Source organism: Plectropomus leopardus, chromosome 8 (genome assembly GCF_008729295.1).
Source record: "Plectropomus leopardus isolate mb chromosome 8, YSFRI_Pleo_2.0, whole genome shotgun sequence".
NCBI lineage: Eukaryota > Metazoa > Chordata > Actinopteri > Perciformes > Serranidae > Plectropomus > Plectropomus leopardus.
This window is the reverse complement of record NC_056470.1, coordinates 16,666,610-16,693,695: the sequence shown is the minus strand read 5'-3', so window position 1 is coordinate 16,693,695 and position 27,086 is coordinate 16,666,610. Positions and strand designations below refer to the sequence as shown.

Genomic DNA, 27,086 nt, shown 5'->3' with positions numbered 1-27,086 from the left:
GTGTTTTGTTGTTGTATTTATAAATTTGTTTTATTTTTACTAAAATTGATGCATAAAGATATAACTTAAAACCATCCTGAGAGAAGACCACAATGGTAAATACTGCTCTTTTATTTTATTCTTTTATTATTTTGTGCAATGTATTAAGACATATGCATGTCTCAATATAATGCATTTGTGTTCCCCTTTATATGAATGCAAGTGTCTTCAGTTTGAGTTAATACACTGCTATCACTATCACAGTAATGCTCGTAAGGGTCGGTCAGTGATTGCCAGCAGGCTTAGTGAGTGGTCTCTCGTGTAGCATCAAAAGAAAAACGCTGTGATGAGATCACTTTTTGTCCCACCTCAGATGCAATCAGGATCAGGTGATAAGCCACTAAAAAAACTTTAAATAACCCAAAAAAGTTGTTCAAAGACTGGTCACACAGTGTTACATTGACAATTATTGGATTATAGTTGCAAATGAAAAAAAAAGGCTCCACAGCTTATGTTCCTTTCAAAATAAAGAAAACATGTTTGTAAATGGTGAATATTAGGATTAAGAGATTTGGGTATTCAGGTATAACCAAAGGCAGCATGCTGTTTGATGTATGGCACCTGGACCTGCAGTGAATCTGTAGCCTTTGACATTCAGATATCCTGTGACCTGGGTGACTTCACATACATGTTTCATATGTAGTGGGGTGACAGATTTTACAGGCTCACAACTAAAGACACCATAAACTATGTTTAATTTAAATTAATCTAAACTTTTACAAAAACAAATTTTACATGAAGGTAATTCAGAAAGATAATTTCACTAATAACTCACTAATAATGGTAAATATATTAAATGAGATATTTTAACTTTTATTTAGACTTTTTTCTGTGGGTAAGTCATACCAGACATATATTGTTAAATATCTTTAATATGTCTGGAGAAGATTACAATGAAATCATTACAACAAATTACAATGACATAAAAGCCTCCAACTTTAGATTTGACATATGGTTATGATTTCATAGATGAATGTGATTTGGGAGGCAGATGTATCACCTTTAGAACTGAAAAAAAAACCCCTCTTTTGGGGCCATGCTCTAAATTCAAAAGGCAGTTGGCCATTTTGATTTTACAATGCAATTTAAGGGTAATTTATTGTCATTCCCAGGCACAGTCCATCTTTAATTGCCCACAACTGCAGGTGTTTAAATGAACAGGAGTGGATACAAAAAGATGGATTTATATTCCCTGTGTTTTTACAGTTTTTGTAACCACTGTTTTTCTCACACATCTGTGTTCTATATGTCTTAAGCAAGTGCAAGGATACTGATTGCAAATTAATTAGACTTTTATTTAAATTTCCCATTGCCCAATACAGTTCACATTCTGCTCCATTTATCATAAAGGACAAACAATGTTATTTTTGCAAATACATCTTTAATCCGTGTCTTAATATCTGGTATCCTCTACAAAACTGACTTCTTAAAGGTTTTGAGAGTTGAGAGCTGCAGAGCATCACTGCAGATCGAGATTATATGGACTTCAGTGATGATAAAGGATAAGACTGCAGCTCTTTTACAGGTGAATGAGGACAGGTGGTGGAACAAGGAAAATACTTTGTCATGTAACAGAAAATTGCCTCGCTGTGTTCTTGGGGGCAGGCTGAGTCTATTTCCCAAGAGGACTCCTCTTTTTGATCACATGCTCCATGTCGGCGTGTTCGGATGTGTCTAGTTGGATGTCGTACTTGGCCAGGATCTTCATAATGGGCCTGATCTTCAGCCACCACTCGGTCTTAGGGATACGGTGCCTGCAGCAGACAGAGAAGGGATATTATTCAAAGGATATTCACCATTGAACATGTTACTGGTTGCACAGTGAGTCCTATTTAAAAATATGTCTTACTCAAAATCAGTGTCGGCCTTCAGTTCAGTAAGAGGCTGGAAGGTGAGCGCCCGCTTCCTCATCCCCAGCACACAGGCAGAGTCTGGAGTGTTGGCAAAGATACGACCTAAATGACACAGGAGGTGAAACAGTTCAGTTAACGTGACATGTGATGATCATGAAACAGTGATATTAGTTACAATTGGCAGCGGTGGAGGAAGTATTCAGATCCTTAGAAAAACACTTAACCCGAAATGATCAGTTGGGGGTGAATTGTTCCTTTAATTAAAACCAGCAATACCATATTGTAAGAAATTGAAAACTGCATTAAATGTATACTGATGTAAAATACATACAGATTTTTTTCATGTTTTATATGCTGATATCTTACTGTCAACTGTATTTTTAATTATTTCTTTAAATTTTTACTCAGGATTTCACTGAAATTAGATCCCAATGTCAGTGGAATTTACCTGATTAAACAAATATTCTACAAAATAATATAAGCTAGAATCAGTAGTAAAAGTACTCTATAATAAGTGAGTGGGACAATGGAGAGTGACTGCATATTATATAATTGGATTATAATTACTGATGCAGCAATGTGTCAGTGCATTTTACTACTAAACTTTAACTACTTCATATACTGTAGCTTGATACAACAATGCATCATATTTTATGAGCTGATCATATTTTTGAGTATAAAACCTTCATTGGCAAGTAACCAGTGATTTCTTAAAATTATTTGTATATGCTCCTACACTTATTTTACATGAAGTTTATAATATTTAAAATGCACTTGTGATATTATATATTTACATTATATGCACGTGTCCTTTATTTTTCATTTTTCATGTAAGCCATTACAGGTTTCTACGACAACCCCACATGTACTTTATATTTATTTATATTTATCTTTATATTTACATGTACTTTATATTTATTTCATGTACTTTGTATTTATATGTGTGAAACAAATACATTAAATTTCAAAAAATTAACTTGTCAATCAATTAAGTGGAATTAAAAACATCGTCCTCTGAAATGTAGTTAAGTTTAAATATATAATGTAAAAGCACTAAAATAGAAAAGCTTAATAGGTACACCTTAAAAATCATACTTGCAGTACTTACATTAAATGTTACATTTCCCCAACTGACGATTCATAGAACTAATTTGACTTTAGACCCACGTACCGTGCCTGTAACACTCCTTGAGTTTTTCAGTCAACCACATGACAGTCTTAGCACCCATCTTTGTGCCAAAGTTTCTATCGAAGGGTGTTGGAGTGCCGCCCTGCAGATATTAAAGGTGAGATCATCATCAGTCCAACTGTAAGTTAGCAAAAGGACACAAAATCTGTTCCACGTGACTTGCACGTGTTGCTGCATGAACGGACCTGCTGCATGTGTCCGAGGACATTCTTACGGCAGTCGAAGATGCCTTTGCCCTCCTCTGAGTACAGGTTGAAGATGAAGTCAGTGGTGTAGTTGGCGTTGCAGTTCTCATTCCTAGTGTAGGATGAAAAGTGACACACTATTTTTCTGTTATCTCGAAGGGTATGAAATGACTTACATGCATCCATTTCTATTTTTGCACATATTTTGACTTCATAGCAGAAAAAAAGCTGCAGAGGTGTGTGTCGTAGGTTGTGTTCAAATTGAACATCATACCTCTTATCTCTGGCACCTCTGCTTCACATCCGACTAAAAACCTACCTGAGAATCAAACCTCTCTTCACTGATCCCTTCATCTTCTCCACCAGATGGTCTACGTTCACCTGTAGTACACACAGTCACAATCAGAAGACATTACAGTTGAACAGTTGAGTCTTGAATTAAAAAAAAAAAGGATAGACAGGTCCTGTGATCAGCTCACCTGCAGGTCCTTAATGTTGAATTTTTCCTCATAGACATAGGCGGCATCAGCCCCGGCAGCCAGACCGGCCATGGTGGCCAAGTAGCCGCAGTATCCTCCCATAGTCTCTACGATGAACACACGGCGCTTGGTTCCAGCAGCAGACTGCTTGATCCTGTCACAGGTCTGCAGAAAAGTAACATGGGAGAATTTTTTTATTTTTATTTTTTTGGGTTACATATATGTGAATATATGCTTTAGAGTACTGACAGAAGTGATGGTGTTGAGGGCGGTGTCAGCGCCGATGCTGAAGTCAGAGCCGGGGACGTTGTTGGAGACTGTGGCGGGGATGACCACCATGGGAATGCACATCTCCTCGTATTTCTCTCTGGCCTGAACCAGCTCCAGCCCTCCAACAAAGGCCTGCAGCACGAGAGAAGACAAAGATTTATTTGTCTCATTGTTTTTTGGTGAAGGAAAGATCAGCTTTAAAGGAGAAGAAATGTTATCACGTCTTTTTTTACCTCAAATCCACCGATGATCACCAAAGCGTGGATGCTGTATTTAGCAATGGTTTGGCTGATTTCCTCCAAGAATTTACCTGGCAGAGTTCTTTCGGAGACAAATTACACAGTGAAAAGTGTTGTAGTATTATGACAAAAACAGTTTCACTGGAAAAAGAAAAAACAGTTATGGTTTACCTCTTAGTGCCCAACATGGAGCCTCCTTTCCCAGTCCAACCAGACACTGAAGTCCAGGTGATAGGTTCAATCTGCAGTGAGAAGAAAATACTACCTCAATATATATCATATAACAAATATTAAAACACCCTTACCAATCATGTTGTGCTCCAATGCTATCGTCCTTTAAAACGAAACAAATTAGGTGCGCCTCTCAGCAGTCTATTTGCTTAATTATCATTTAATTTAATATTTATTTTATTTGTATTGTTGGTTTTAAGTTATCATTGTTTATAGTTCAACTTTTGGTCTTAATTATTACTTAATTAAATTATATTCTATTCCTACTTTTTTAATTTAATTAATTCACATCTCATTAATTCTTACTGGTTGGTTGCGAGTCCTAATGATTTTAATTTTCATTCCCTGCTTCATTTTATCTCACATGCATTATTCATGTGCTTGTTTTAATTATGTTTACTTATGTCAATTTTATCTTTACACTTTCCACATAATGTTTGTGCTGCAACTTCCGTGGTAACTCAAACAATGCGTGGACTGAAATTTGCTATGTAAATACAGTTTTGCTTTGCTATTTACAGACTATTATCTTAAATGCATGCAGAAAAAAAAGTAAAGAAAACCGTAATAGAGGACATGATGTGTTATTATCACCCGACTAGAGTACAGACGTCTGTGATCAGTAAAGGCTAAACATCAACGTACGCCAGCTTTGTATGTTTGATTTACTTTGTTAGACAGAAATTTGTTTTACTCAACTCTGTGTACATATTTCACCTGATCATGACAAAAGGAGGTCTGGTACAAAGAGGGGAATGTACTTTTCACTTACTTGTCCGTGAGCCAGACCATCAAAGCCGTCATGGACGGCAAACATGGAGTGACCCTGGATGATTCCCATCCTGACTGCTGAACGGACGGCAGCGTTCATACCAGCGCAGGGAGCACCGACGTTTAAGATGGCGACATTGATGTTGCTCTGGTCAGAAAAGAGAGCAAGAGAATATGACTGAAGAGTTACTGGAGGAAAAGACAACAGTGTAAACATTTAAATAATAATTAATTTCATGTTATCTAGAGTCTGGAAAATGTGCGGTTGTTACCTTAGCATCTGGCGGGTTGATGTGAGCGAGCAGCTTGTACGTGTTCCAGTTGTTTTCAAAACTCCTGCACGACATAAATAAGGTTGAATGTTGGTAGTTTGAAGCAATACGTATGTGCTTTCATTTTTAAATATGTGAATGGTGGTATTAATCTCTATCAGTGATAATACCATTGATTTTTTTTAATGATGTTACTTCTTGCTCTGTGTTTTTCTGTTTTATATACTTTGCACTTTAGATTTGTACTTTATTCTGTATGTTTTCTTTCTTCAGTGTATTGTGTTAATATGGAGCCTGGTGAGTGCCGCCAAAATTATTGTTGACTTTTATACTATATAATTAAAGTTAAAGCTAATTTATAAATGAAACAAATTGAAAAAAAGGTATTATAAATTAATTTAAAATCAATCTAAATGATGCATAATAAACCCATAATAAAAAAAAAAGATAATTCAATTTGGCAGGTAATAATTCTGCTTTCTTATTATGTCTTTAAATTTTGAATTAATAATGAACTTTTTTAAAACAATGGATTGATTGAAGTGCTTACTACAATTACACTTGTCTGTATTTAGGAGTAAAATACTCACTTTCCTCTGAGCTTGATGGCATCCTCAAATCTGCCTTCAGCCATGGCAGCAGTCACATCTTTGGTCTGTAGTAAAGTGACAGAGAGTGAGAGAAAAAGAGAGAAAGATGAAGAAACACTTACTGTAATGTCAGTGCACAGTCCTCCAGAAACACAGACAAAAAAGTACAGTGACTAAATATTTTTGACGTACCACTTGCACACACTCCATGAGTGGCAATCTGACCGCCTGGTTCCCGGACAGGCTGACCACACAGGCAGGAGTCTCTGGAGTGGCCTCCAGCAGCGCCATCACTGCCTCCACACCCATCCTGCTGCCCTGGACCACACACACACACACACACACACACACACAAACACACAATGAGTTAGATCATCAGGTGTGTGAGGTGTGTTTATATATTTGGTGTTTCATTGAGACACTCACCAGGATTCTGTCGAAGGCAGACGGTGTTCCTCCTCTCTGCACGTGTCCGAGGACAGTGGCGCGAGTATCAAAGCCGAGCCTGTCAGTCACCAGCTGGAGACAAATAACCCCAGCTGTTAGCAGCATGTTATCTGCACACCTCAGAACAATGTTTAAGCACACTGACATCAGAAAGATGGGCTTGCCTTCTTGATTATGTCGGATGTAATCGGTTTGCCATCTCTAGAAATCGCACCCTCAGCCACAATGATCACATTGAGGCGAGAACCTCTGGCTCTTTGCTGCCCAAAAAAACAAAAGAACAAATAAAAATGTACGTGTGCATTCTGTGTTACATATGTTGCAGTGTTCACACATGATGAGAGCCTCTCTATCAGCAAATAAAGACACACTTACGTCTGTCAGCCTCCTGCACAGGTGGTTCTCCCAGCCTTCATCTGGTGGCATCTCTGGAATGAACACCCAGTCTGCACCGCAGGCCAGGGCCGTCACCAGAGCCAGGTACCTGCAGCCACACACAAGATAAATCCATGTACCCGCAATACCTGCTCCAAACAGGGACAGAGCCAGACCTACATATGTAAAACCTTTGGTGCTCAGCCCAAACTTGGGGGGAGGGGTTGTGTGCATGCTTACTTTGCTTATTATATAAATGCTTATTTTTCCCCATTTACTGCAGCTACAAGCACAATTTTACAAGCCATTTGAGATAACAGAGTGCCTTAAAATCTACACAATTTGGTAAAAACATGAGAGTTGACAGCTGTTGATAGTTGCATCTTGCATCCTTAGTTGATATACTGTGTGCATCCTACTAAAAAACAACTTGTTGAGGTGTGAAATTCAGTCTTTTTTGCCTTTAATTTTGGTAGTTGACAGAAGAGATGTGACAGGAAATGAGGGGAAAGAAAGAAGGGATACAACAAAGATCCCCAGCCAGAATTGAAATGTGGACATAGCGGGTATAATGTAATGTAGCATTTTAAACCGCTTGGCCACCAGGATGCCCCAAAGATGTTTAAAATATCTGTGATGGTTTTACTGTGTGGATTTGTTTTTCTTCCCTAAACTTAACACGAAAATGCAATTTGCTTGTTTGATGCATGTTAAGATAAACCCTAAGGCATCTCTGTTTTCAAGCATTTAAACCAATGTGAATATGAATTTATGCATATATTGGTATTTATTATTAAATATGTATATTATGACAAGGAAAACACCTAAAAAAAAGTGAAAAATATTTTCTTTTTGTTTGTATCAGTAGGTGAACATACTCCAGTTAATTGAGAAATATATTCTGTTTTAAACCAATTATATTGCATGTTCACTAATCACTACATACACACACAGATATGTCCCTGTTAATGGACAACATATTCAGACACACACACACGCACATATAAAGACATAGAGACATCCATAAGATACTGACCCACAGTGTCTGCCCATCACTTCCAGGATGAACGTCCTCTGGTGGCTGCAGATTAACAGAGAGCATTTTTTGCAAATAAGAAAAGAAAAATAACAAAAAATATGTAGTATGAGATTTAACAGACAATCAGTTAAACAAAACACATTTACGCTTCTACATGCACTCAAAGTTTTTTACTTGGCCTGATGCTGAATTTAATGATGCTTCACACTTTCTGCATGTCAAATGTTCTTTTCTGCCGCCATGATCATTTCATCCCTGTTGAATACTGAAGCTGATCTCATCCGTCGCTGTGTGCATGGAGGGAGGGCTACAGTAATGTCTGACCTCTGTGCGGTTGTGGTGATGGCATCCACCACCTCGATGATGCGGTGCAGGGCGGAGTCAGTGCCAATGGTCATGTCGGTGCCACAGAAGTCATTGTCGATGGAGCCCACCATGCCCACAATGTTCAGGTGGGAAGATTTCTTGGCTTCTGCTTCTGTGATCTTACCTACATAAGATTAAAAGGACAAAGATAGTAACGTAACGAATTATCAGAAGTCCATTATCCGAATGTTATTAACTCGACAGACAATTACATCACCTGAGTTAATGTGTAAAGTTTTTTTAATGATATCTTCTACATGTTTGTTTTCCTAACTGCTTGCCTGCTTTTTATGTTGTTGTTTCTTGTGTTTGATGGGCCAAAGACAAATTTCTTCCTTTACTCACAGGTGTTATCCCTGCTTTTTGGAGGAACTGTATTTTTACTGAGGTGTGTTTTATTTGTAATTTATTTGCCTCCTGTGAAAGAAGATAGGGTGTGCATTATCAAATTGGGACACCCTTGAAAATGTGCATGGTGGAACAATTTACTGAATTTTCAATATGTCTGAGCTCCAAACATGATACCTTTATATAAATGTCATCTTATTCCAATATGCAAATGAAAAAAAAGAATAATTAAACACAGAATCAATAATTTCATTTCAAACACAATATGTCCTGAGACCACGTTTTTAGAGGCCCCACTGGCAAAATGGGACACCTTTAGTACTAAAATGGGACAACTTATATTCTGATCTAAAAGTCAGAGAGTAATTTCAACATTTAATGTCTTCAATTAACACATAAACCGCTATGCTAGCTAAAACACTACCATGCTAGCTCTTCTTCACAAGAGAAACAAGTAGAGAAATTATATTTGATCCGGTTTAGAAAAATGATTTATCTGAAGATAGCAAGTGTTTTATGATACTAAAAAATAGTTTTCCCCTCTCAAAACGACAAAGAGCAGTGTCCTGTCATGTCAGAATGTCCCATCATAACAGTAGGCTACTAGCAAAATGAGACACTATCAAAATACACATTTTACAAAAAGGTGAATTTTTTTTGGAATTAATTCATAGTAATTTTGATGCACAATTATATACCCTTACAAAATATATTGTCATGAAACAGTGAGTATTTGTTTTTAGATTTTTATAAGCGTACCAAGTTTTGGGTTAGGGCGCCATGTCACTTCCCTTACCATTGTGATTCTTCCACTGCACGCAAGGCCACACCTTTTAAGCAATGCTTAAGTGCTTTATTGGGTTATTTGTGTATTTCTTGAAAATATAATTAATTGAAAAATTAATTATATCTATATAATTGACTGTCCCTTTTTGACAACGGACCTTTTTTAAAAAAAAAAGTCATGTTTTTGTATTACTATTATGATACAATTATGATACATCTATTACTAATATGATATATATTTTAGTTTAAAATTATTATTATGATTATTATTATTATATTTTTTATTTTATTTAAATTGGCACTCACTGCAAAAAAACTGTGAAAAAGAATTAAGGATTATTCACGTTGCTGCGGAGAATGACTGTGCAAAAGTTCAATCCACTGCAATACATCCAAAAGTTGTCAAGATGTTTCACTAAAAGCCAAAATTGTACACCTCATGGTGGCGCTGCAGGAAAATTCAGTGGTATTTATGCTTTGGGGAGCATGAATGTCTCTTTACCAAATGTAATCTGAATGTATTCAATAGATGTTGGGCATTGAGGCTGAACTATGTATGTATTTAAGGAAAGTGGCTAAAAAGTCCAATGAGGGTACAGCTTTGTGAAGTCACATAATATCCTTCTGATATGATTGGGTGAGGAGACAGAGAGCATTGGCTGAGATTTCGGCACAGCTGAGTGGACGAGGCTGCAGGATTTGACTGACTTCACTCATTATTTTCACAACATTTGTCTCTTTACCAGCTTGGATGAGGTCACGCAGCAGTGCGCTCCAGTCACTCCTGAACTGGTTGGCTCCAGTCAAACTGCCATCGCCTCCGATCACACACAGGTTGGTGATGCCCAGCTTCACAAGGTTACAGGCTGCCTTCATACGACCCTCTCTCGTGCGGAAGTCTTTGCAGCGTGCACTGCCGATCACAGTACCCCCCTGACACACGCAAGGAAAAGATACAGTTACTGAATTATAACCATTTTCTGGCTTTGAAGGATGAAGAATGTAATAATGCAGTGAGCTCTGACATTTAACCTTACAATATTTTCCCTTACTGTTATCCAATATTACCTAAATATTAGGAGGGATGCGAATCAGAGCGACTCATTAAGATGCCTGGAAGTCACATTAAGTGAGCGTACATCATGCTTTGAGTAAATGAAGTAGACACTTCAGAAGTGATATCCTTTAAATTTATCATGGCCCGTCCCCATGCCACTGCTCACTTTCACACACTTCATAAATCTCAGCATCATCATTCCCACTTCACCCGCTAGGACTGAGATGACTGAAGGAAATATGAAACATGCATCACAGGATTAATGCATCTCAATCATCCTTCAGTTACAGGGACAAAGTCATTTAATGTCATCACTCAAAAATCACATTTCTCGTGTTATCAGCACTTGTGAGGGGGAAGGTCTTTAGTCCAAGTTGAGTATGTGTGTTAAAGGTTAAAGGGTAAATCTGTAGTTGGCAATTTCTATTGAAAAAATAAATAAATAAAAAAAAAAAGAAAAAGAAAAAAATTAAAAAATCATATTCGATCTGCTACTCTGTCACCTTGTAGTAGTTCTGTTGTAGTTCTAATGGCTTTATCTTATGTTATGTATTCTGTGCTTACTATTTTTAAACTTATTTTTATCTTAATTCTAATAGTATTATGAAGTGGGTTTTATTCATATGAAGATGTATTCTATGTACTCTATTCTGATCTTATCTTATTTTTGAATGCAAGTTTCATTATGTCTTTATGTGTTCTATGCCTTTTCATGCACTTGGTGCATGTAATTTCTGTGTTGTGGAGCACATCCCGCTGCATTGCTTGTATGCGAGGTGCTATACAAATAAAGTTTATTATTATTATTATTATTTAATTTAAAACTACCAATCAGCACAGACAAGTCTCTGATTCAGTTGTCAATCAATCTGCTGCTCGTGAGCTGCAGTCAAACTGTTGAACTAGGCAGCACTCTTCAGAAATCAGTCAAGATTCTGTTATTGCATTGCCTGTTTCTCACCTAAAACATTTACAGTGACATATTTTATTGCAGTGTTGAGCAGCAAAATAAGAAAGCTGGATTAGCTGGTTGGCAGTGCTTGGAATATGGCGACTGGGTCTTAAACTTTCTCATCTTACAGCTAAAAATACACTAAAATGTGAGTCTGAAAACATTTGAGATGAGAAATAGGCGATGCAGTCATGTACAGGGAGGGAGCTACAGTGTGCAGACCTTTTTTCATGCTGTTTAATGCTATTCTTTTTGCCGAGAACCTGCCTTAAACTGTTTTTGGATGTGAACAGCTGCTTTGGTTTTTTATTTAACAAAATCTTGATTTAATTTTATTAGCGGTGCCTAGTTTGATAGTTTGACCACAGTTCACAAGCAGTGATTGACATGACTTACAGCTGCGTTACAGACTCCTCAGCTCTGATTGGTTGCTGCTGGCAGTCTGATTCTAGTGAATATAATTAGAGGCAGTCGGATGAGGAGGGACATGATTTGTTTGACAGGTCATCTGTCTCATGTATCTTTCAGAGTATAGTAACAGTTTCAGCAAATATAACATTAAGGTATTTCTTCAATAAAAGTTGATGCTTTTACTTAAGATAAAAAGTGTCACGGTCACTCTGCATAATCTATCATATTATCCAAAGTGAAAGGTGCATACATTTGTTATGGAGACACTAAGTAGCTGCTAAACTTTTTAACACCTTCATCTTGTTGGTTTGGCCGCAGAAATCTCTAGCTGGATATCTCAAAGCCTGTGCAAATAAAAACCAAACTATGAGGTGATAGGCTGTCTGCCGAGACATCAGTAGTCTCAGTATTGTCCTTGTGAGGGTAGATTGAGGGTACTGGGGACACTGGAAAAACTAATAAAAGATGAGGAGTGTCTGAAATATGCTCCTAAATGTTTACTTTGTAATACTTCTGACTGTTATTGTTATAGTAAAATTATGTCAAGGGATAATGTGCGATAATGTTCCTCAAAAAGAAGAGAAAGAAAGAAATTCAACATAACTATCTGAATGACTGAAAACCAGTAAAGATAAGTGAAAGCATTTTCTAATGTGATGATCTGATGCTTTAAAACACAATGAACACTTCTCATGGTTGTTTACTGGGCTGCACGTCACTCACCAGCTGAAGCATCATAGACACACTCTCCCATGTGGCGAGGCGGATGTTGTCTCCTCCATCCACCAGACCCTGGTAGCCCTGCAGGGACACGTTCACACACACTGTGGTTAAATAACAGTTATGCCTGATGCACTGGTTTAATCAGAATCAGTTTGCACATGTAAGGAATTTGTCTTGGTGTTTTGGTTCATAATAACAATGCAAGAGTCAAGAGACATCATAGAAAATAGAATAATGTGCAAGAGAAAATATGGGGAAAAAAGAAAAGGGGAAAATGTATCTGTTTTATCTGTTTAAACCTGCTTAAAAAGCATCTCTCTGTTGTATTTATTTGCAATGTCGTGTCAGTCATTATCTGTATGTAACTCGTACCTCATGAACAAAGTAGACTTTGGCTCCGGTGTAGAGACCGACTCTGACTGTGGCTCTCACAGCAGCGTTCATACCTGAGACACACAAATGACACATGATGACCGAGCTGTGATTTACTCACATTATAAGACACTGTCAGACTCTGTTTGACACTTCCTGTCAGATACCAGCAGCCCAGTTCAGACCTTAACCTTCAAATGACATGACCTGTACACTGGCCGCAGATGAGACAGAAATAGTTCATGGGACTGTATGTCTTGTGTACCATGTCTCTGTGAGCTTGTGTTGTAGCAGGCTGGCGGCTCTTGTTTCATCAGACAGCAGCTGTGGATGGGGGGCGTTTCTCTTCTCCATACCAGAAAAAGGTCAACGCCACTAAAATTAGCCTCAAAGACATTAAAATAAGGGGGCACTTGGGTTGATAACACAAAGGGTTGGAATCAAGTTTGGAGACAGCGATTGCGTAAGAATATGACGTGAGTATGAACATGTTTGCAGGAGATTAATGCCAGTTTACTTTAACAAAGGAGAATAAAGCCTGTATTAGGCATAGGATGATGGAAAATCTCATGATTATCCCGTCCTAAATAATTGCTGTTCAGGATATTATCCTGATATTCATCAAAACATGCTTAAAACTCTTACATAAATATTCTTAAATTTTGTTAAAAAAAAACAAAAACAATATTTTATTGCATTGAAGTTAGGATCAATGTCTGTTTTTTTCAGGCTTTTCAACTATTGGCACGTTATGACGTTTTTTTTTCATTTAAATATTTTTGTTTTTTCTTTTTTTAAAATTGAGTTTCATTAAAAAAGACAGATGAAAGTTTATTGTACAATTATGCAAAGCTTTCTTGGCCCACCCAAACCCTTCTCTCTGCTCTCCACCCCATGGTACAATGCCCCATGAATAATGTAAAATGTAACACTAATGAATAAAATAAAATAAAAATAAATTAAATGCACCATTAGAAAATAAAGACAAATACAATAAATGACATTTAACAATAGTAAATAAGTCAAAAAAAGGAGGCAGAAAAATAAAATTAAAATTATCAAGTAAATTTAAATAAAATGTAACAATAGTAAATAAGTAAAAGGGGGTGGATAAAAATAAAAAAATAATAATTTATAGCAAAACTAAAACAATATAAAATGTAACAATAGTAAATAAGTAAAATCTTAATATGAAATTTGCCAATACTTAAGATCTTTTTGCCTTTTTTTAAGTTGCTGTACGCAGTCCATTTTTGCAGTGTCTTTTATTGTTGTTTGCCCAGCAGTCTCTTGGGAGCTGCACGATATGCACGATTATCCCAATAATGGAAATTGTTTTTTAAAACTACAATCTGAGAAAAAATCGAATATCATCACATCCCTATCGTGTATGGTGATCTTAATTATTATACTCTTCTACTGCAACACAATTTACTTTGTGCTTTGGACACTTAAAGCTTTGCTGGATGTGCATTAAACACCAATATTGAGTATTGTGAATCCAAGACGTAACCTTTCTTATGTTTACTGCCAAACATCAATCACCCTCTGACAGCTGGCCTTCAAATCTGGCCTCTGTGACATATTGGAAAAATGTTTCTTGGCCTTTCTCTTCTTTGGCTCCTGATCCTACTTGAGATGTCGTGCAGAGTGGAGCACTAACATGATACTTCACTGGCTCAGAGGAGAAGGCGTCTACAGCTGGTTGGGATTCAGCGTTGTGCTCAGACACATCAGCAGGGAAGATGCTGTTCGGCAGCTTTTACTCCCCTCTGGCTCATTCTGTCTTTTAACAGTTCAAACAAAGCTGTGATGAAATAACAGAGCCCCGTCCCTCTGCTTACCTTGAGCGTCCCCTCCTGACGTCAGCACGGCGATGGAGCGTCCCACCCCCATCGTGGTGGGGTCCATGGTTGGGTGGAGATCCTTGGACATGTTGTCAGAGGACCCGGGGCAGACAGGTGGGCACGATGAAGGGAAAGTAAAAGGAGAAAAAACAGAGCTGCTCTTCCGTCACTCTCTGCTCCTCGGGGGAGGCTCGAGTGAAGGCACAGGCTTTATAGACCACTGTTCCCCGAGCCCCCTCCCACTGACACCCTCCACCACTCACACACAACTCTACTAAATATACATCAGGCCCACTGACCACCTGCAGCAGACAGTTACACAGGGAAACACAATAAAACATGACAGCAAACAGTTTGAATGCATTTTAGATGAGTTATTTCCAGCAACACAAAGCAAAAATCAACAAAATGATGAAATGATTTCAAACTTTTTGGTCCATGTTGTCTTTTTTTTTACACATGAAATGAGCTCTTAGCAGCTTCAGCCCCTCAGGACTCCTGAACTCAATGTTTCAATTAAAAGGCAAGTTGGTAAAATCAAAAATCAACACATTTTATATTTTAGTAATCCTATATCCGGGGTTCCTGCAGCTTAACTCAAGGTTGATTTAAGACCTTTTTAATGCTACTCGCAATTGAGTTTAAGAGCAATTTTCTAATGACCAAAACTGAAGAGGGACAATTTTATTTTCTCCAAATGTTTCTTGTAACAGAAAACAAGACTTTTTTTTTTGTCCAGTGAAAACACATGGAAGACAGTGAACATATATAATCATAAAAGTATTTTTTTGGTTTACCAACCATTTTACAATGCAACGTCAAAAAAAAAAAGATTGATAAAATCCTACTTCACATGCCTGTGCATTTTCAAGACTTTAAGACTGAAAGATTTGTTTGAGTCTATATAATACCAATTTAGGTCTTATTTTTAGAGTAATGAATTCAATGCCTTATGAGACTTTTTAAGACTCCACAGGAACCCTCTCTGTATCATTGCATGTCACAGCTTAGTTTCATGTCATTGTAAAGTGAAATCTTTGGTTCTTTTGAGCAGTTTGTCACACGACATGAATCATTTGTATTATTCTTTGGTCTCTGGGAACCTCATTAACTATTTTTGAAATTTAAGAGAATGCTTCACCAACAAAATGATCATTTGTATATGAGTTTACACAACGTTACACCAACGTTACACTGACTTAGTGAAAAAAAACTATTTTCTGGCATGCCCCCATAGTGAGCAAAGAATCCAAAAACAGGAGAAAATTCAAGCTGAAATGGAGTAAATGGGGGTAGCACTCAACAACAGCGACAAAACATCCATTACAAACTCTTACACAACTCATAATAGTTGAGCAGCTCAAACCAAAAAAAAAAAAAGTATGCTCATTTTCTTAAATTACTCTACAGTCACTATACTGTTGATAAACTATGTGATGAATTGTTTTACCACTAAACCTGATAGTCACTTGTGTGGGTGAAACTCCATACTGGTGACTGACAGTCACTAGTTTTCAATAAAGCAACCATTATCATTACCTGACAGGTAAATGTTCACACTCCTTGCCGACAGTTTGTAACTCAGACTTTAGAAAGCTCCTCCACAACCACAGAAGACATTTTACACCTGTGGGATTTAAACAAATTTTGAAATAATTCCAAGAGCTGAAAGAAAAATCATTGCCAAACAGTTACATATATACATTTATTATAAACACTGTACATTACAAACAAACATTTTCAAGATTCTGGTGCTCGAAGTCATTCTAGTTTACTAAAGCTATAACACTGATAAAGTTCGGAGTCTTCATTTAAAACCTTTCAAATCTTTTATTTTTTTCAACATTAAGTTATTGATCCATATTGTAGGCATTGTTTCTAATAGGTGAGCATCTACATTATTAGCAAACATGAATGCCTGAAGTGTAAAAGATACATTATGAAATAACCTTTGTTTTTTTTTTTGAGGCATCTACTGAGATCTGCCAAAAACATTTATAAAACAAAAAGGTTTCTAAAAAAATGATACTAGCAGCGTTCTTTGGACTTGTATTAAGGCTGGCAACAACAGTGTTTGACAAACAAAATCAGTTCCATTAAAAAAGTGTTATCAGTACACCAGAGTGACCGTATCCACTCTGGATATCAACAGTAACATAAATACTCTACTTGTAGTGCAAAGTCATCTCTCCTGCAGTGGAGAGCTGAGTGGAGAGGAACAGTCAGACGAGAGGTCGAAAGCAATTGGAACAAATCTCTGGAAAACAAAACAAAGATAAATATGTAAATTAACTTAACAGAAAATGTGTATGTACATGTTTTAAAGTGCTGTGTTCAACTTAATATGATAACCTTTTAGGCTGCTGCTCCAAACTGTTTTGTCTCATACTGTATTGTAAATTAAATGAATAGCATATTCTGTGAAATAAAAAAATGCACTTCGTTGCTTTCTAAGGGGATAAATACTATTTATAGGTAGTAAATTTGTAAACATGCGTCACACTCAAACCTGCTTAGATTTTTTATGTACAGTTTATTACTGTATCTCTGTACTGAGATAACAGATTAAGTGGTATTCCCTTATTGCCACCAAGAGGTTTACATTTGTGGTTTTAAGTTAAATGTATGAACAACTACTGAATGGTCATGAAAATTGGTTCAGACATTCATGTTTCCCTCAGGATTAACAGGGTTACCACACATTTTCATGGAGACCCAAATTAGTATTAGTATTAGTTCTTTTTTCTTGCCCCACTTGTCTTGTGTTTTTAAAACAAATCAGATTCAAACTCTTATCACACATGATTTCAGAGTCCCACATAATGGCGATTTACAAAAAAACTTGCCTTTCAATACTTAAGAAAAAAAAATTGCCCAAAATGTTTAAGTTTCTATAAAAATCGCCAAAACTATCCGCAACATGATGGCGATGGGTGATTTACAAAGAAAACATGCCTTTCAAAGTGTAAGGGAAAAAATTTGCCCCAAATTTTTGTAAGTCTCTATAAAAATCGTTAAAACATTTTAGAGACACCATGCTTCCCAAATCTGTATTCTTAAAAAAAACCTAATTAAGAACTCACCCAAAAATTGTTTTTCTATTGAAAACATTGGCATATTAGCATAAACATTAACATATTAGAGCTAAGTTATGTTGTTCTTTGTTATGTTAATGATTAATGTCTTTTTTTGGGGGGGCTTTTATTGCCTTTAATTGACAGGACAGTGTGAGTGTCAAAGGGGGAGAGAGAGGGGGAAACATGCAGCAAAGGGTCAAGGCTGGATTCAAATCCGCGGCCGCTGCCGCTGCGGCGAGGACGAGGATGGGGCGCCGCTCTATTCACTGAGCCACCAGGCGCCCCATGATTAATGTAATTTGATGTATTACACACAACACAATTCCATGATTTTTCCAAAACTTTCAATGATTTGTATATTTCCATTACTTTTCCACACCTGGAAAATGCAATTGTGAAATTCCATGACTTTTCCAGGTTTTCCATGACCTTGGGAATCCTGGATTTATTATAGTAACTTTTTATTGAGTGTTCAACTTTTCATTGAGTGCCATCATCTCATCATGGAGAGTCTGTTGCAGCTCTGCTTTGCTCTCTGCTACAAGCATGTTTACATTTTAGAGACTGTAATTAATATTTCCCTCATTAATTATGTATTATTTCACACACCCACAACCAATCCGCAGATTGCCGTGCGTGTAACAAGCAGATTGCTATATATATATAATTTGCTATAAATTATGTGTTGTGATCCCACCTATGAAGGCTCATAATGATATCTGAATAATGCACCCTTTAAATAGCAGGAATATTCTCCAGCATTATGACTTATGACCAGGCTTTTGTTGGCCAATAGTACAATCACTTTCTGCTGCCTCAAAATAGCAATAAGCCAACTACTACCCTGACCACAGCTCATTTCAAGACCTATAGATGGGAGCACTTTGTTAATGACTTAACACAGGCTCTGGCTGTGAAAAAGACAACTGCATCAGTCTTAAACTAGCTATGACAGCTGTGCTGCGCTGTGTTAAAACTTATTGTTTTTTGCAATATATACTGTTTTATAACATTTTGCATTGATAAAAATCATCTTGTCAGTTAGTCAGAAAAAATAGCAATTTGAATAATGGTGAGTCATTTGTCCTTTCATACACTTATTGTTAAAAAAATGGATAATCAATTTTCATATATCACACCAGTGATTTAATAAAAAATGCTTAACGTAGCACTTTAACTACATCTTTTCTATACGTGCGCAGTCAGTGGTGTACTCACAGAGGACTCCTCCAGGTGCAAGATGGAGGCCAGCGGGTTCCCACAGCGGGGCCGAGGGGGGAGAAACCCGGGAGCAGCCAGGACAGGCACCGTGGTGTAGGAGGCCACCTCCTCGTCCATAAGAAGCTCCTCCAGAGGAGGAAGACGCTTACGAAGCATCGCCACTGCAGGACTCAGAGAGCAAGTCTTCTGAACAGTGACGTCTGTAATAGAAAAAGTCGCACTTTAAAAAGACATTTACAGTCACAAGTAAGGACAATGTCCATTGTGTGTGTGACACTTTAAGATTAATGACGAGGAGACGTGAGAGTTACCTCTGTGCAGACTCTGAACAGAAGGGTTGATCTGACAGGTTGACACAGACGACACCTCTTCATGAACCGGCAGCACCGGGACATGTTGCTCTTGACGGGCTGAGCTCTCCTGCTTGTCAAAACGAGGAGCTCTTAACAGCGTTTTGCCGGTTGAGAAAAAAATGACAGACTCTCTTTGTGGTGCTTGGAAGAATGGCTGTCCTCCCACAGTCCTCTGCTCCTTCTCCTCTTTATCCTCATCACTGTTTGACCTGCTCAGCTCTACCTTTTCTTGACAGTGGGATTTAGTCTGGAGGAGTGAGGGATGACACCAAACGGCATACAGTGATTTTACATTACATTTCAAATAAATAACAAGAACTTAATTGAACACAGATCTCAGTTCAGTTCTTACAGTTGTGGCTGGAGCTTGGAGCTGCTCTGGTCGCGTCTCAGGATCTTTGTCCATCACATTCGTGCAATGCTCGTCTTCCTGATCGTCAAATAATCTCTGGACAATTGTCTGCTAACGAGCATGTAAAAAAATATGTGCTGAGACGGTTGTTGTATCAAGCTACTGCATAATGTTATACATGCTTTTTGTTTTGGAATGCATTTTACTGTAGTTATTCCATAATAAAGGGTCTCCATTAATGCAACAGCTGTGCGGCATCATCACCATTATTCAAATTTCAGCTGATTGTGCAAAGCAGTAAACTGGGGGTGCAATGCATATGTTTGCACTGCTGTAGAATAGGGCCTGACTGTCTATGAAGACTCATCTTTTAATTCCTAAATTGTTGCCTCCATTGAAGATCAACAAGTGATGAAGCCTTTGTTGTAGCTGCCTGAAATTTATTGAAAATCCTGTAAACAACAATATTTTACTCTGGCTTTGACTTTGCCTGAAATCTTATCTGCACATACAGATTGTGTTTACTCAAACAGAATTGTATAAAAGCTTTTCTACACGCATAATAAAATTGACATGATTTCCTGCTCTCACCTCCTGGTGCAGCTGAAGGTTGGTTTTGCAGCTCCGCAGCCCGGGAGTGCCAGCGTAGGGTGACTTTTGTGTCGACAGATGCCATTTCTGGAAACAGCAGCGTGGTGAGATAAGGGAGTGGCGGCGAGGAACACCTCGTAACCAACAGTCAGAGCGGATACATGTATACTAACCATGGCAGACAGCGGCTGATGCCTGGTGTTGCGGACCCTCTGTGGAGTCCATTTCTTCAGCGGACTCTCTCTGAGTGCTATTGCTGAGGATAAAACAGCAGCGTCACGTCAGGGAAAAAGGACAAGGAGATAAGGATGCATTAGGTTTCATAAGATAACAAAAACAACGATTCTGCATCTTACCTATTGCTCCTCCGTTCGCCTCTGCAGGATTCTTTCTGACCGGCACTCTCTGAGCCTGACAAGGAAGCAACGCAGAAAATGAAAGTGTGTTTGTGTTACAAAAGCAATGTCATAAAATGAAAAAAATGAGCTGAACTGGAAACAAATTTAACATGCACACACTGTGTAGATAGAAGTGCCTCTGCCTGAGGGACAGACAGAGGTTCGGGGTGTGGCACCCACAGGCCCTCCACACTTCACTCCCTCGTTCTGCAGGATGCTTTGCAGCGCAGCGGGGTCCGGCGAGAACTGCACCGACTTTATTGATCCTGTAACATTAAATTCATATTCAACTGACATGCAACAGCCAAATAACTGCATTGTCTGTCATCTAATCTTGTTGTATGGATGTTCCTGATGACTCATTTTCATGACGTTTAAACAGAAGTTTAAAATTCGACTATTGGACTCGTCTAAAAGTTGGCAAATATTCAGAGAACTTGAGCACAATATAATCTTTAAAATTTAATTTAATCCCTTTGAACATTAACCCAAAAAAAATCATATATTTTAAGAGCCATTGTGTGGCACTGTGCACCGTGCATTATGAATACTGCACATTATTCTACAAAACATGAAAACTACATAAAAGCTATCAGTAACATTAATAAAAACAATATTCTTTAGGAAAATAAATCTTTAGTAAACGTGCCTGATTATATCAGCAACATCTAATCTTAATATGAAGTTTTACTCACTAGTATTTCTGATGATGACTAGCAAGGATAGAAATGTTTAATGGACTAGTCTGCTTAGCACACACATCATTACTTTATATATAATGTAACCAGTTTTACAAGTACTGAAATTAGCTTGCTTCTTTTTGTTTCTTGTTGACACAGGACATCACTTCGGGTTCTTTAAACTTGTATCTGCATTTTTTGGATAACCTAAAGTAATAGCTGTGCAATTTGGAAAACATGCTCATTAGTTCTCATGTTTATATGCTTAATTGCCATTTCTATTTGAGCTTGACTCTGTTGTATTTTATATCTTTTTATCTCCTACTTAGATCAACGTTTCTTGAAAATCTGTTCTATAAATAAACGTGACTTGACTTGAGAGCAAGCAGACAGTTAGCTTAGCTTGGCACAAAGACTGGGGACTGAATAACAGCTAGTCAGACTCTGCAAAGGTAACAAAACCAAGCTGTCAAGAGGAATGAAAATACCGAACACAGCACCGAAAAAAAAGCAAATAAAGCGAGGTGAAACACCAAGTGGACAAAGCTTGCTCCAAAACAAGACAAAGTCTGGGGTTGACTTTCTCTGGTGATAGTGTTTCCAAACAGTAACCTACAATTCCTGCATAGATGGAGGTTTAATGTTTGTAAAACTTTGCAAATCAAGAGCAGTGATTTTTAGATTTATTCGGATGTGATGTCTATGAGCAAAGCAGGAAAATGCAGGCGGGGAAAATGGGAGACAAACTAATGTTCAAGTGCAGCAGGCCACACACAGTTACCTTTGACCAGAGCCAGGCTGGCCAATTCCACCTCTAACTCCCTTTAGCTCAGTGCAACAAAGTGAAATAAGAGTATAACCCAAAATGTCAAACTATTAATTTCACAAAAAAAAGCAGGGCATCCCTGCATAATCATAATGGTACCAAGACATTGTTTCACAATTCTGTAACTGGTTTGACTCGAATGGAAGGAGAAGATATTACATTTCTAATGTTACTCTGGTGTGATCACGTACTGTATGTGCAGGTATGCATTATGTTTCTGATCTCTTGCTCACCTGTGGTGGGTCTAGCTTTCTGCCGACTCTTCATGATAGACACTCGCTGGGGCTGCAAACAAGAGAAGTACCAGTAAATGATTATTAATACAAATCTGAAAGATTTATATCATTAAAACCCTGAAATAACTATTCAGACAAAACTAAACATTCAAAATGTCAATAACAACCCGGCAGTTAAAGAGTAGGGACCAAAAGACATTGTGAAAGGAGGGAGTAAACAACAAAACAAACTCACCAGATAGTTATAGGCTTTGGAGTGTGGAGTCGCAGACCCCAGACCTGTAGCACTTACTCCTTCGTTGCGGAGGATACTGAGCAAAGCCGCGTGATCAGACTGGAAGTTCTCCCCTTTGTCTGAAATGTATAAGAAATACTGTTAACCACTATTATCATGGAAAAATAAGTGAGCAATGTAGTCAACAAGGTAAAAATACTGCACTGTTTAACTTTAATAATGAGCAACAATTGTGTTGTTGTGCAGGGAAGATATTCTATGGAGAAATGCAGTTGTTGTGGCAGTATTAAAAATGTCCAATTAGTGTACGTAAAAACAAATTAAACAGACATTTAAATCTAAACCCATATTCAAAAGTGTTCTGTTGCTCCATTTATTTAATCTACCCTCATTCATAAAAATGAGGTGGACAAAACAATAGAACTTTTTGTGAGTATAACAAAATCCGAAATAACAAACTAAACTCTTCAAAACTACTAAATAGTCGAATCATACCTCTCTAAATCCAAAACAAACTGAACATTTATTTACATTTATTGCAGGACTGTTTGTATTCGATTGCATTGGTTTTAGCCAAGTATACCTTATAAACTGGCAACTGAGTACATGAACGAATGAGTCAACACAGATGCAAATAGGACACAAATATATTTTGTAATATTGGCACAACACAAATGGAATTTTAATGTTTAAAACGTACACATTTAACTTACCGGTTGAATTGCCCTGTGTTGTCAGTTGCATGTTTTGGCTAGCCTGGGATGTCTTGGCTGGATCTTTGAGACTAAGCAGGCTCATGTTATCCAAAAAGGCGTCTGCATTAACAGCAGGCTGTGCAGAAGGAGCGGTGCTGGTCTGATGCATGACATTATTAGGAACAGATGATAAAGAATTGGACAAAGTGGCTGAAGTCTTAAATGTGTTGGAAGGCCCAGACTGCCCTGATAGCTTGGATGTATCCTCTGGTACCTTTTCATTTGACTTCCCTGTGCCATCAGTTGAGTCCACATTGCGGTTTAACATAGCTGGATTTTTAGTCGGTTTTGCAGTTATGTTTTGGGTTTTTAGACGAGCATTGCATACATTCCTGTCAGGTTGGACAGCGTGAGTGCCAGTCCTTGATTTTGAAACGGTGAGGGGCTGCTGATGTTCAGTGGCTACTCTTAAGCTCTTGGGCTGAGACAGGTTGAAAGGTACAGGCCTGGTGCATGGCTTTTTATTCTTGGTTTTCCCCTGCAAGAAAATAATAAGGTATTAAGAACATGAGATTCATCTGATGAAACAGAAAACATTTAAGTCTGCGGTGCAGAAAGAAGGCACTTACAGCCAAAGGTTTCTCCTCCCATCTGCAGTGAGACTGACTGAAGTCAGACGGAGTCTGGAGATGAAGGGACTTTGCAAGCACCGGGAGCCGACTTACACCCAGTCGCACAGGCGCCTTCCTAACTATTTCTACGTTTCCTGGATCCTGGTTCTCAATATTCTGGTTTGCAAGGTGAGGTGCGGAGAGCGGTTTGAAGGGCTTTGGGTGTGCTGGCATTTTGTTATGTTCATTCTTTGTTCTGTGTAGAGAAAATCCGTCAGTTGCAAAATAACAAGTAAGATAAGATTATCTCTGCTATTTGCAACACTACAGCAGCAAAGAGATAATTCAAACAGGAAGCATCAGTAAAAAAAACACAAAGCAAAGCAATAAGTACATAATGGTTAAAAAAACGAAAAAAACAACCCAAGATCAGCATAATAAGCAAACCGTAAAAAAAGAGCAATATGATAAGTAAACAATAAAAAAATAGCAATATGATAAGTTAACAGTAAAAAAGCAGAATTTACATTATTGCACATTTCAAGTGTAGATATTGCACAGTTGGTATGCAGTAATATTGTACATGAGTGATGATTGATTGTCAATAGTCAGTTTTCATATGTGTGGTCTACTGGAAGCAGAGTTGGTTGTACAGTCTGACAGCAGCAGGAAGGAAGGACCTCTAGTATGCAACTACAGCTAAACATTGTTTGATTTATTTTTGTTTTTTTATTGCCAATTTCTAAGTTTCAGTAACAGTGCCAAAACAAATTTTGCGGCCTTAGTTTGAGATATATAAATGTCTTTCTCTTCAGCAAAAGAAGCCAAAGTTCTTAAATGTTGAATTCCAAAATACAGGCAGCCATACAAATACTTTGCCTCAATAAAATTCAGTCAAAAGCAGGCACAAATTTTGATTTAAGTAGGAACTGTCTGATCAGACAATAAGTGAACACGATTAAAAGGTTTTCATATCCAGCCTTAAAGGCAAGACAAAATAAACTGGAAAAAAATGTCTGGTACTTCATGAATAGTCTTACCTCATTAGATTACTGTGTATTTTGTTCTGACTTTGCGGACGAAGGACTGGAGAAGAGTCCATGATGATAACAATGTGTGAAGAACAACTAGAGGAGCAACAGATGGCAAACACAAACGAGCAACCAAGCATGAAACACTTTAAAAGCTAACAAAACTGTTTAACGATGGTCAAAATACATAATCATGCAGCCGCAAAAACATTAGATCCCTTTAAAAGTTTTAACAATTTAACCGCTATTGAGTGAGAAGCAACAAAAACAAGCATTCAGCTTAAAGCTCTAAGCAGACAAATACCTCCACACGCAGGAAAAAACATTTATCAGGCAGTAAATAATGACATTTATTTCCCTGATCAATGGAGCACATAGTTTAAAGGTGCAAGCTAACGTGTTAATTAGGCACCATTAAGAGGAGCAGATTAGCTTTAACCCGAGCAGAGGGCTAACTGTAGCTGCTAAATGTTGAAGTCTTTTCTCGTTAGCACATGCTACATACGCACCTGGAGCCGTTTATTGCATACGTAACGTGCTTAAAAATACAAAATAGCCTCTGTTACTTCCTTCTGTACTTCCAGTAGAGTCGTTTATGTATAATTAAGTCCAATTTTGGTACTTTTGCGGGCGTTTGCGTAGATTTAAAGATCCCTTGTTGTGTCCTTTCTCCCCGCAGTTGGCTGTCAACTTCCTGGACTCGCAGCAGTTTGTAAAAAGCGCGCTTCGCCATTGGTCGCAAGAGGAAGCTGTACCAACCAATGGCTGCGCGCACTTTGGTTATGACGATATCGTTGACCAATAGGCAACGGATCTTTGTAAACAGCTCCATAGCAACGACGCGAAAGTTGTTTTACCACGTGATTGCCTTTTGCCGCGGCCTCCGAATAGAATAGAATAGAAAAGAATGGCACTTTAATGTCTAATTTTAGGGACTGTTCGTTATTCATGAGGGGGAGAGGTGTTGCAAAATGTGTGTATGTGTATATATGAATTTATTTTACCTTTAAAGAAGACATGCTTTTAAAAGGCATGTTTTCATTTTAAAAAAAAATCCAAAATCACACCATTTTCATAGACAGAAACAGAAATTATAGTTGGATTCTCACATTTCCAACATTTCTTAGATACTATGTGTGCAATGAACACCTCATACCCAACATACCCAAATCTAATCTTAAAATAGCATCAATTCATTCAAATCACTTCATTCTGCATCTCATTTTAAATTTTGCCAAAAATAAACCATTTGAACTCATTATCTAGCATGCACAATAGAGTTAAAAATGACCTTTTTTTTCAACTCTTTTAAACATCTCATAACTAATTTAAAGTGGAGTGCATTTTCCACCAGTCGCTTTAGGGAGGCTCATGGAAAAATATTTACTGCTTTCGGGAGGGTATAAAAACAAAAACACAAACAAACCCCAGCCACGCCCTTCCTCTGACAAATAAAGAACAGTCCCTAACTAAAACATAATCAAAACAACTGCATACAAAGCAATTCACAATCAACACACACACATAAAAAAGACTCAGTGGCCATTTAATTAACATTACCTCTCCATTATTTGATTTAACATTAACGTTAGCCCTCTAGATAATTGCTATCTGAATCAATCTTGAAAAAATGTGAAATTTGGCTGTGGATTCAGGCTTCCGGGTAGCAGGTAGGCCTACTTTTGCAGTTTGTTTTTTGTTAAAATAACACAAAAGACTTGAATAGTTAGAGTTCACTGTTGGACTTTGTTAAATTAAAGTTGAATGGCTGTTAGCTAAGGTTATAAAAGAGGTTAACACCTGAGCTAAGGCTGCCGTCATCATAGGCTAACTTATGTGACAGCTAGCTGGCTAGGAAACATCACAGGTCATTATTTCCATATTAATTTTCATCAGTACTTGTAATATCTGTACTACCAACCCTGATGGCAGCAGAGGC

The 27,086-nt window shown here is 37.7% G+C and overlaps 2 protein-coding genes across 3 annotated transcripts; both read right to left on the bottom strand.

The window, feature by feature from the left end:
• Positions 1 to 1,400: 1,400 nt before the first annotated feature.
• pfkma (phosphofructokinase, muscle a) lies at positions 1,401 to 15,018 on the bottom strand. The gene is made up of 22 exons (XM_042491450.1): positions 14,839 to 15,018; positions 12,995 to 13,068; positions 12,623 to 12,700; positions 10,223 to 10,412; positions 8,304 to 8,469; positions 7,977 to 8,021; positions 6,941 to 7,049; positions 6,730 to 6,825; positions 6,545 to 6,637; positions 6,311 to 6,436; positions 6,119 to 6,183; positions 5,529 to 5,592; positions 5,258 to 5,404; positions 4,426 to 4,496; positions 4,249 to 4,336; positions 3,995 to 4,147; positions 3,746 to 3,910; positions 3,586 to 3,647; positions 3,267 to 3,378; positions 3,064 to 3,163; positions 1,889 to 1,994; positions 1,401 to 1,793 (listed from the first exon to the last, which is right to left on the bottom strand). The coding sequence occupies exons 1-22, from the start codon at positions 14,927 to 14,929 to the stop codon at positions 1,652 to 1,654; spliced, it is 2,343 nt and encodes a 780-aa protein (XP_042347384.1). The 5' UTR covers positions 14,930 to 15,018; the 3' UTR covers positions 1,401 to 1,651.
• Positions 15,019 to 16,532: 1,514 nt separating this feature from the next.
• LOC121947104 (trophinin associated protein) lies at positions 16,533 to 25,831 on the bottom strand. 2 transcript variants are annotated; one of them, XM_042492008.1, is made up of 14 exons: positions 25,657 to 25,831; positions 25,157 to 25,243; positions 24,135 to 24,372; positions 23,524 to 24,043; positions 22,811 to 22,929; positions 22,573 to 22,624; positions 20,954 to 21,099; positions 20,792 to 20,846; positions 20,609 to 20,691; positions 20,436 to 20,522; positions 19,845 to 19,955; positions 19,451 to 19,739; positions 19,137 to 19,339; positions 16,533 to 17,098 (listed from the first exon to the last, which is right to left on the bottom strand). In XM_042492008.1, the coding sequence occupies exons 2-14, from the start codon at positions 25,216 to 25,218 to the stop codon at positions 17,024 to 17,026; spliced, it is 2,040 nt and encodes a 679-aa protein (XP_042347942.1). In that variant the 5' UTR covers positions 25,219 to 25,243; positions 25,657 to 25,831; the 3' UTR covers positions 16,533 to 17,023. The 2 variants fall into 2 exon arrangements, with proteins under 2 accessions (XP_042347942.1, XP_042347943.1); XM_042492009.1 differs by having other exon boundaries at positions 19,845 to 19,952.
• Positions 25,832 to 27,086: the final 1,255 nt, after the last annotated feature.